Source organism: Physeter macrocephalus, chromosome 1 (genome assembly GCF_002837175.3).
Source record: "Physeter macrocephalus isolate SW-GA chromosome 1, ASM283717v5, whole genome shotgun sequence".
NCBI classification, from domain to species: Eukaryota; Metazoa; Chordata; class Mammalia; order Artiodactyla; family Physeteridae; genus Physeter; species Physeter macrocephalus.
The window spans coordinates 131969758-131981674 of record NC_041214.2 but is presented as its reverse complement, the minus strand read 5'-3'; the positions used below and the strand labels follow the sequence as shown (position 1 = coordinate 131981674).

Genomic DNA, 11917 nt, shown 5'->3' with positions numbered 1-11917 from the left:
CTTAAAAAACTAAAAATAGAACTACCATACAACCGAGCAATCCCACTACTGGGCATATAGCCTGAGAAAACCATAATTCAAAAAGAGTCATGTAGCACATCGTTCATTGCAGCTCTATTTACATTAGCCAGGACATGGAAGCAACCTAAGTGTCCATCGACAGATGAATGGATAAAGAAGATGTGGCACATATATACAGTGGAATACTCAGCCATAAAAAGAAACAAAATTGAGTTATTTGTAGTGTCGTGGATGGACCTAGAGTCTGTCATACATAGTGAAGTAAGTCAGAAAGAGAAAAACAAATACCGTATGCTAACACATATATATGGAATCTAAAAGAAAAGAAAATGGTCATGAAGAACCTAGGAGCAGGACAGGAATAAAGACGCAGACCTAGTAGAAAATGGACTTGAGGAGACAGGGAGGGGGAAGGGTAAGCTACGATGAAGTGAGAGAGTGGCATGGACATATATATACTACCAAATGTAAAACCGATAGCTAGTGGGAAGCAGCCGCATGGCACAGGGAGATCAGCTTGGTTCTTTGTGACCACCTAGAGGTGTGGGATAGGGAGGGTGGGAGGGAGGGAGATGCAAGAGGGAGGAGATATGGGGATATATGTATATGTATAGCTGATTCACTTTGTTATAAAGCAGAAACTAACAACAGCATTGTAAAGCAATTATCCTCCAATAAAGATGTTAAAAAGAAAAAAAGATGTGGAAGGGGTGTGTGTGTGTGTATGTGTGTGTGTATGTGTGTGTGTGTGTGATGGAATATTATTCAGCCACAGGGAAGAAGACATCCAGCAGTTTGTGACAACATGGATGAATCTTGGGCACACTATGCTAAGTGATATAAGTCAGACAGAGAAAGAGAAATACTATATGATATCACATGTGGAAGGTAAAAAAGCTGAACTTATAGACACAGAGACTAGAATGGTGGTTAACTAGAGCCTGGGAGGTGGAGGAAAAGAGATGTTGGTCAAAGAGTACTAGCTTCCAGTTATAAGACGAATAAGTTCTGGGGAACTAACGTACAGCTGAGTGATTATAGTTAACAGATATTGTATTATATACTTGAAAGTTGCTAATACAGTAGATCTTAAATGCTCTCACCACAAACTAAAATGGTAATTATGTGATGTGATGCAGGTGTTAGCTAACACTATGATGGTAATAGGTACTAGGAGAGGTAACTATCATACCTACCTGATTTCAAGTTCACACCCCTCAGGGGGGAAAAAAGAAAGTTTTAAGGTCCCATCGCATCTCACCGATTTTGATTAGGCAAGAACATATCTTTGAACCTCACACTGTGCTTGGGGAATTATATTCTTCTGCTTGGCCAGGGAAGTAAGTTCTTTCAGTGTTTTATGCTTAACTCTGAGACAAGACAAGTTCATCCAAAGTTTATAGATTGAGAGTGGGGTAAAGAATGATGACGGTAATATTACCCGAAAGGGATAGATGCTTGGTGGCAAAAATAACAGACCACTACAGAGAGACTGAAAATATTTTGATAAGTCAGCAAAACATTAATTAAACATTGACTGTCTGGCTTGTAATATATCTTACTAAAGTTAAATATTGATTTAACTAAAACATATAATTCTGACTGGCTGACACAATTAACTTGTGAATGAAAGCAATAAATGAATCGCTAAGCTAGAGCACTCAAATTCAGATCTTTCAGGGTCTGGATACTGCAAACAGTTTGGGGGTAAGTTAGGTTTTTTAAATAGGTATGTTTATAGTTCTGCATGACTGTAATGTAATATTTTGACTGACAAGACAATGTGAGATTAAACATTGAAGTAACTCCTCAAATAATTTACTCCAGTATCATGAGGGTTTATGTATAAATGTGGACGTTTGTCCTTTTTCAAATTAATTAAACATTTAAATCCATAGTTTTGTAGCTTTGGCCTCTATGCTTTACCTACTTCATGGTAACTTCTCTTGTTAATTTAGTATTTCATTTCATTAAATAGTTTCAGTATTCTTTTGAAAATATTACACATGAAGCTTAGACTTAATGAGGGTAAGTATTTGGTTAAGAACAGCCAAAGAACTGTCTATAGAGAGTAACCTCAGAAAACCGATTTACAGTTACACTATTTGTGCTGAAGTCATTAACGCTTCATTTTTTGTCTTTTAAACTGCCCAGTTAAAAGGCCAAGGGTACTTTGGGAGAATGTGGGGATTGGAACGCTAGAATTGTGAAGGGCGTTTAAAGGTAACAATTTTGGCAAAACTGTTGTACATTTTTACAAAGTTTGTTCACTCATTCTGAAGCCTGTCCCCCATCTTCACTCTCCACAGCCCATTTTCTTGGGGGTCCTCACATGGTGCTCTAGGTCTGTGTAATGTTGAGAGGTGACACAGATAAAGAATTCCAAACAATGTCAACAGTGTGAATAGCCACTGTGTGTTTCTCTATGTAATGTAAACTATGCCTCATATAAGAATAAGGTTTTAGGTTGACTGGAAATGAGCTTCTTTTGTATACCATTAGAGTATTGAACAAAGAGGTTACTATACCTAAATATTTTTAGAAATTCAATGTTGTATCTACCATATATAGGGACAAGATACTTTATTCATATTCTACTTCTAAAATTATTTATCTTAGATTAAAATTTTGTTGCAGTGATATAAATTTTTAAAAAATATTTGATAATTAAGTGATTATCTTTTTAATTTGCCTAAAGTTATGACATAATTTTAAATGGTAATTGTATAATTGGACAATGTAAGCAAGAAATTTCAGGTTATAATCCTAAAAACTACAGCACATATATTTTCACTAACTATGCTGTAAGACACAATTATGGTTATTATATAAATACCCAATAATTGATATAAATCTTAACAAAATTTTATTAAAAGTACATTATATAAATAAATATATAAATATAAATGCATTTTACAATCAACCCGTGTTCACAAAATAGTTGCTTTTCTTTCTATATTTGCCTTGCAATATGTTCCATATGTTTTCAGTGACATTATATATGTGAAGTATACATTCGGCTCATAGCAGATGCTCAGTTAGCAGCAATCCTTTCGTTTCATTTTTATTCCCTTCTCTTGTTGGTCCCCAATTTAACTCTTCTTATACCTCCTTTTATCTATAAATACACAGCTCAAGCAATAGACTGGCCAAGCCCATAATTATATGAAAAATATCGGCCTGCTTTGCTGAAGTAATTCATCAATAAAATGCTTTATTCCCAATAATTCTGTGAAACTATGTCACATTCTCCAACCATAAAAACACTCCTACCTTTTTGTAAAAGTTCCATTCATTAATACTTTGTAAACTTCTTATCCAAACTCTCTATTCACTTCTACCACACTTCCCACTCTTATAATGTAGTCATCAGAATCCTCACCCATCAGAGTTTTGGGGGATATAGGAAGACTCTCAGCAGAGTTAAGAACTTCAGAAAAAGAAATCTGCATTGATTGCAAATTTATCTCATAAAGTGGAATTTATCTTGTGAGTTATTTGCCCTAAACTCAATTTAAACTTCTCCTTTAGGGAACTAGTATATAAGAAGGAGGATTTTTAGTTTTTTTCCAAGATGCATGTTTTGGATGAGGCATGTGATTTAAGGAAACATTATTGTGTACAAAGGATTGATGACTTCTTTGAAGATTTAGGCATTAAAAGGATATCCCAGAGAAGGTTGTTTTAATATTAGTGAACTTCTTTCAAGATGAATTATAGTGGTTAAATTTATTTAGCATCTACTACATCCCACATGCTATTTTTACAATTTTTGCAACAACTCCATGAGTTAAGTATTTTCTTTGTTTTGCTAGTAAGGGAACAGAAACTCAGAGGCTTTATAACATGTCTAAGGTTTCTCAGCTGAGAAGTGCCTTCACAATGACTCGAAGCCAAACTTTTCTTGGCTTTTTTCATTTGTTGTTTTCTTTGCTTTTAGTTGCTGCTCTTTTTATAGGAATAAACAGTTTTTCACTAATTAATATAGTCAATTATTCCCATTGTGGAACATTTGGACAATTTAATTCATATATAATCCTACAACTAAGAGATAACACTGTTAATATTTTGTCATACTTACTTATAATCACACATGCTACAGTTGAATCATGAATTTAATTATTTACATTGAATTATAAGCAGGCTTTTTGTGTAGAATCATGCAGCTTATTCACTACAATAATAGCTTCAAGGGTCACTGTTCACATAGATAATAATGTGACCACATTGGACTTGGAGCTGTGCAACATCATGTACCTGGTTATAAGCAATTTTTCTCTTTTAACTGTAAGTTAATGACTCAATATATTTCATCTTTTGTAGAATATTCAACTTAGATTTTCCTTTATGTTGAATACTTTTTCCCCGATTTTTGTTTTTCATAAACACTATCCATGTATAGACAACTATCTGTACTTTAAACAAGTGCCTTTTTTACATTCATAGAAAGAACATTTTCAAATCTTTTACCTCACCACATGATGTTCACACCTTGATACAGAATGTCGGTGACCCTACAGACGGTCATAGGTTGCTCCATTTATTTCTCTTTTTCAAGTCACTTGTAAGAGGAAAAGAAAGTGTAAAGGCAGACAGGTATCACTATTATATTTGATTCACTGTCTCCTTAATCGTGTTTTACACAGACAGATGTTATATACAACTCCTTCATTGGTTAAGTAAGAAATGCGGTAAAGTCATTGGGATAGGCCACAGAGAAAAAAATAAGCATGCGTGTCATTTTAATTTTTATGTAAAATCTAAACAGTGGATAGACTATGAAAATTTACTAAATTTAGATGCAATTACTTCTACTCAGGGAAAAAAAAAAAACCTAAAATACATTTTGTGGGTGGTTAACAAAACTCTTAACATTCCCTGTTGGCTGTGGATGCTAACAGATGCTTGGATGAAATATGTGCTTTAAGTTTAATTACCTAGATAATTGCAGTAACCATTTAGTTGCTTTTCCCATTTAGATCTGTCCATACAGATAATGTGCAATTAATGAGAATTAGCACTGCCAAATCATTGGGAATGTGAGTTATAAAAGACTAAACTGTGTACCTACTCAATCAGTAATTAGCTATCTGTAACAAACTATGATAGAGACTATACAAACAACATAGTTCTTCTGAGCTTTTCCAGTGGACTAGGCTTTCAAACTTAGGGACTGAGAGGAATATTCAAGTGGAGGTACCTGGATGACTTCCTGAGAAAAGTTGAACGAAATCTACTTTTAAAAACTTTACTTAATAAGTAAAATGTACTCTTTTTGGTATACAGTTTTATGAGTTTTAATAAGTGCATAGAGTCATATAACCACCACCACAATTAAGATACAGAACATTTCCATCAATCATAAAAACTGCCTTGTGCTGCCCCTTTATTTTCAACCCCCCATGCCCACTCTCTGACAACCTCTGCACCTAGATTTGCCCTTTCCAGAACATTATATAAATGGAATCATATAGTATGTTGCCCTGTAAGTATGGCTTCTTTCACTTAGCTTTAGACAATTCATCCATGTTGTTGCCTATATCAGTGGAATGTGATTGGCGAATAGTATTTTATTGTATGGATATACCACAGTTCCTTTATCCATTCACCAGTTGCAGGAAATATAATTTGTTCATAATTTTTGATATCTGTCCACGACCAAAGCCAACATAAATATTTGCCTGCAGGTTTTTATGTGAACATAAGTTTTCATTTCTCTTAGATAAACACCTAGAAGAGAGATTGTGGGGTCATATTGTGAGTGTATGTTTAACTTTATAAGAAACTGACAGACTGTTTTCCAAGGTGACTGTACATTTTGTATTCCCACCGGCACATATCAGAGTTCCACTGCTCTCTTACACCAAAAACTGCACCTTCAACAGTTTTTTTGTTGTTTGTTTTTTATTTTTGCTATTCTAATACTTGTGTAGAGGTAGTTCACTGTGGTTTTAATTTGCATTTCTCAAATGACAAATGATGTTGATGACCTCTGCCATTTAATTGAGGGTATCTGCATCTTTAGATTTAACATAATTGTAGATGTATTTGGGTTTAAATCTATCATCTTGCTATTTTGTTTTCTGTTTGTCCCATCTGTTCTTTGTTCCCAATTTCTCATTGTCTGCCTTCTTTTGGTAAATTGAGGAGTCTTATGATTACATTTGATCTTCTTTGTGGGTTTATTATCTGTAACTGTTTGATTATTTTAGTGGTTTCTTTGGGGTTTATATTATAATCTTTATTTTATCACAGTGTACCTTCAAGTGAGTTTTACTACTTTACATATTACGTGAGAGCCTTACAGTAGTATACTTCCATTTCTCTCTCGTGCTGTTGTTGGCATGCATTTTAATTATACATATGCTAAGATCTCTATAATACAGTGCATCACTTTTCTTCAAAGAGTTATGTCCATTAAAGATAAATAAATCATTAGGAAAAGTCTTATATATTTTTTTCCATATCGTTACCATTTCTGGTGCACTTCTAACCCTTATGTAGATGTGTATTTCCATCTGGTATAATATACCTTATAACAAAAGGAGTTCCTTTAAGATTTTTTTGTAGGAGCTGATAGTTGTGAATTCTTTCAACTTTTGTGTGTCTGGAAATTTTTTATGACGTCTTTATTTTGAAAGATAATTTCTCTGTGTATAGAATTCTAATTTGACGGTTGTTGTTGTTGTTTTACTTTCAGTACGTTAAGAATGTTGCTGTACAGTCTTGGACCACGCATTGATCTTAATGAGAAATATATTACTATCCTTCCTTTGTTCCTATGAGGAAAACAAGCCTCTTTTCTCTGGCTGGTTTTAAGATTTTCTCCTTATCACTGATTTTAAGCAGTTTGATTCGATGTGGCTTTTGGGAATTTTTTTTCATATCTCTTGTGTTTAGTGTTTGTTGACCTTATTGGATCCATGGGTTTATGGATTTCATCAGATTTTATCTAAATTTTTAAATTCTTTTGAAATATCTTTTTCTATGCCCCTACGCTCTCCTCTCCATTTGGGGACTCTAATTTCAAGTTTATTAGGCTGCTTGAAGTTGTCCCACAGTTCACTGATACCCTGTGAAGTTTTAAATTTCATTTACTCCCTACATTTCATTTTGAATAGTTTCTGTTGCTGTGTCTTCAAGTTCACTATTCTTTTCTTCTGCAATGTCTAAGTTGATATTTATCCTATCCAGGGTATTTTTCAACTCAGATATTACAGTTTTCACCTATGGAAGTTTGTTTTGAATCTCTTAATATCTCTTATGTCTCTACCTAGCTATTTGAACGTATGGAATACAGTTATAATAACTCTGAATATCTTTGTCTGCTGATTCTCACATCTATGCTAGTTCTCGGGTGGTTTCAATCGGTTGACCCTCATATGGTTCCATTTTCCTGCTTCTTTGCACGCTTGGTAATTCTTGATTAGACACCAGACATTGTGTATTTTATCATTGTGTATTTTGTATTCTTATAAATATTCTTCAGGTTTATTCTCAAGATGCTGTTAAGTTACTTTTAAACAGGTTGATTCTTTCAGGTCCTGCCTTCAAGGTGTTTTAGGCAGGACTGGAGTAGTGCTAAGTTTAGGGTTAATTACCCCCACTACTGAGGCAAGACTATTATATTCTTTTTACCTGATCATCTGGCAGGTAGGAACAGACACCTTTGTTAGTGCTGGGAACCTTATCCTAAGTAAGTTTTAAAAATACTAGATGCATAGATGTGGTGACATGTTGTACAAAAGCCCTAGGGAGCTTTTTCACATAAAGAAGCATGTCTATTCCCTGTAATTTGGTAGAATATATATGGATTAAAATTAAAAGCTAATTATATTTGAATTTTAGAGAGTTTTTTTAACCCTTGGACTTCTTCTATTATTTTTTATTAAAGTTTATACTTTATCAATGTACTGTGCTCATGTCTGCTAATTTGTGGTAAACAAAGCATTAGAAATACAATATTCAGCGCTCTTTTTTTAAATTAAAAAAATCCACTAAATAGTCTTCTTCCTATGAGAGATCAACATATATCACATAGTTTTTTTCTAAATTACAGAGTTTAAAAATTTTGATTCGGGGAGAAGGAACTATTAATAACATAGGATAAATGATCTCAAAATCAGAGTCCTGGCAGTAGAACCAGATAGGCTTTTCACAATGTAAAAACAAAAAAAATTAATTTTTCTCATATGTTTTGGTAAAATTTAACTTTGGTAGGCATAATGAACCTGACTAAACTTTTGTAATGCTTGCAGAGGCTTTGTAAAATGTGGAATATTTAATAAAATATACATTTACTATATTGAACATATTTTAATGGTAACAGGGTTATGAGCTTTTATTTTTTGTAGAAAATAAGAGCACACTTGCCATAATATTGTATTATGAATATTTGAATAGAACAACTACTTAATGACTGAGGTAATTTATTAATAAGTCTAATAACACCCTTGTCCTACGATGACAACTTAAAAATTAGGTGGATCAGGGATATCCATAACATTGAAGGCTCACTCATTGAATAAAGGCTGTAGCAGGCTAGATTAAAAATTGACATAAGTATATATATGTGTTTGTTAGGGGAAGTGGTAAAGTCATTCTTCAGCTTACTTCTTCTTTTTTTTTTTTTTTTTTGCGGTACGCGGGCCTCTCACTGCTGTGGCCTCTCCCGTTGCAGAGCACAGGCTCCGGATGCGCAGGCCCAGCGTCCATGGCCCACGGGCCCAGCCGCTCCGCGGCACACGGGATCCTCCCGGACCGGGGCACGAACCCGCATCCCCTGCATCGGCAGGCGGACTCCCAACCACTGCTCCACAAGGGAAGCCCCCACTTATTTCTTAATAATGGAGAAAGGATTATATCTGATTTTTCGATTATGTTCTGAACTCTGACAATTTAAAAGCTACTTTTGCTAATATCTAAGAAACAGAATCTTATCAAATTGAGGTACTGTCATTTCATATTTACTTCCATACTATTAAAATTAAAATTCCTAGATGCATTGATTATTTCAAGTGGAAAATATTGTAGTATTCTATATCAGCTTTTAGAATTAAAGATGAATATGTTCATATTTTATTACTTTTCAAATATTAGCAGATATAGGAAATTGATTTAAAATGGAAGAATTTAACCTAACAATACTGTTGATATTTTTAAAACATGTTCAATGATGTCTTAATCAAGCTAGAAGGAGACAGAGAGCAATATATCTCTTGAACTAGAGCAGTGCATATGTCAAATAAAGGCGAACTACGAGCACCTGTGCAGTTGAATTGCTCCCTTTTCCTTGACTAAGTTAGTATGGCTGATACAGGAAATTTCCATTTATTACACCATTTTTTCCTTTAGCTCCTTTCCTGAATTTGGTGACCAATCTTTGCTTATTCTAGTTGATTGCTTTTTTGAAGTTTTCAAGACATTAACAGGAAGATAAATTACGAGACAAGATGCCTGATTCACCACAGTGACGTGACTTCTCAGAAACCTTCAAATACTAAATACACAATTTCTCCAAGATATAGAATACTTTAAATGTTATTATTTCCATTTTAGCAGGTGGCAGAGGATTGATTACAATATTTGGCAAAATTGTCTGTGCAATTCAGTCCAACTCTTCCATGGTGGCTATCACGGTAGAAGCAGTGGCCCAGCCACTAAGAGTTGAGTTCAGTTTTCAGCTATTTCAGCATCCAAAAATATTTTCCATTCAGTGTAAGTATTCCAGTGAAGCAGCAAGGAGAGAAGATGTTGAAACACAGAGAATTTTTTCTTTCTCACAAATACTGTGTCTATTCATCCCTATGTAGACAAATGAGATGGAGTAGACATGATCCCAGAGGTTTATCTCAACTCTCTGCATTTACAGAAATAGTTAGTTATAGGCATAGGGTATTTCAATATTTATGAGAAGAAAATAAATTTGCTCTTTTACTAATAGTTATTTTTTCTCTCTTTTTCTCTTTCACAGACCACCATTATGCACTTATAATTTTGTACTTAAAGAAAGTGAGGAAATATTTCTCAGTCCAAATACATGCACACCAAATGAAATATAAAATGCCTTCTTCTATCAAATGTAACAACTTGTTTGTGAATTAAAGAACTTGTAAATGGAAACAACGCAATTAGTATTTCTTTCAGAATGCATTGTTCAATCTGAAATTCAGATATTTCTACTTCTTGAATAAGTTTTTAAGAATCAAAGATATAGAATATTTTTAAATGCATATGCGAAAGCATTCTGAATATATTTTAAAAGCTATTTACTTTTGTTTACCTTAATCAAATGTTTCTCATTGAATTTTTCCCTTAATTACTTAGTATTAATAGATAATATGTCTTTAGAAAAAGAGAGAAGCTTATTGCTTCAACACACTGTCTAAAAAGTATCATTCTCTGCTCAGAATGCAGTAATAAATGAATTTTAAAAAAATTTGTAACTTTATCATTTTGAGAAGTCACTTGGATTAATGTAAATCTTGCAAACATAAATACACCTTCTGTTTAGTGAGCTATTTGGCATTTTGTAATTCTTTGTAAATAAAGGCTTTGTTTCTGTGGAGCACAGTAATCTATGGGCCTGAAATCCTTAATGTCAGATCTGGGGTCTACCATTTACTAATGGTGTGATCTTGAGTAACAAAATTTACCTCACCATGTCGCAGTTACCTAAGAATTTTTGTGTAGATTGATTCAACACTTTGACTAGTGTCTGCCCATAGTGATAATAATAATAAAAATAATAACAGCTAACGCTTACATACATCACTGTATTCTTGGCATAGTTTGATACTTTATATACATCAATTCATTTAATCTCTACAAAAGCCCTATGAGATTGGCCTTGTTGTCTCCACTGATGAAGAAACAGAGGCATAGAAATGTTAACTAATTTACCCAGGATTGGGTAGTTGTGTCCTTATACGATTATGGCCCACTCTAACGGACTCATTTTGATTTAATCACCTCTTTAAAGACCCTGTCTCTAAATATATTCACATTCTGAGGTACGGGGAGTTAGGGATTTAGCATATGAATTTTGGGGGGAAAAAGTTCATCTCATAATACCTTCGATCACTCATTAGCTCCACAATGATGACCCTTGTATAATGACATTTGAAGGTGAATTGGGACCATTATTGGTGCCTACCTGGAAAACACTGATGTGTAAGACCCTTGATGTATTATATGTGTGTTCCAGGCAGAAACAAGTAGAAGGCTCTTCACATTTTGCTTAGGGATTTAAGCAGTGCTGCCTGCACCTCTACTGTCTGTCAGTCCTTCTTGAAAATAGCTCCTTCAGTTTCTGCCTCAGCCCTTCACTCTACAGGCCTGTGACTCCAAGCAATAGATACCTTCTCTCTCCTCTCTGTCACTTAGGCATTTGCTCACAAACTTCCCACATTCTTAAGCAAAACCACGAACGCTTATGTAATTTCACTTTTCCAATCCCCCTCAAATAGTTTGTCAGATATCCCCAGAAATTTTGAATCTCAGTTTGTGACATTTAAAATTAAATAAAATGCATTAGAGATATGTTCCTAGGGGCAGAAATCCTGCTCCAGTATTTGTGACTGCTTAGGGCCTCTGGGTAGCAGAGAAACAGTACCCGACTTGTCCCACAGCATGTTAAATTGGGGCCCTGTAATCATCGTAAGAAAACTTCCTTGTCATAAGTGATGGAATCTTTCACGGATAAGTTGAAGATATAAACTTATGAAATGTTTATAGGTTTTCCTATTGCATTACCTTCACCAGTGTCCTAATACCCTCTACTTTTTTAAAGATGAACAATGAAAGGAAACCTTTGGAGCCTGTCTTGAGGGTGAGGGAAGTAAACTCCTCTGATCCACAAGTCTTCAAGCAATATTTTTAATCATCTTTGTTTTTT

At 34.2% G+C, this 11917-nt stretch overlaps 1 protein-coding gene across 1 annotated transcript in view; it reads left to right on the top strand.

Annotated features, from left to right (window-relative positions):
* LIPI (lipase I) overlaps positions 1-10136 on the top strand; it is a 57994-nt gene extending 47858 nt beyond the window's left edge. Inside the window, exon 10 of the mRNA XM_007100011.3 lies at positions 9995-10136. Coding sequence (XP_007100073.2) covers positions 9995-10082 — 88 coding nt within the window. The 3' untranslated portion in view covers positions 10083-10136. The remainder of the gene's footprint in view (positions 1-9994) is intronic.
* The last annotated feature ends 1781 nt before the right edge of the window (positions 10137-11917 follow it).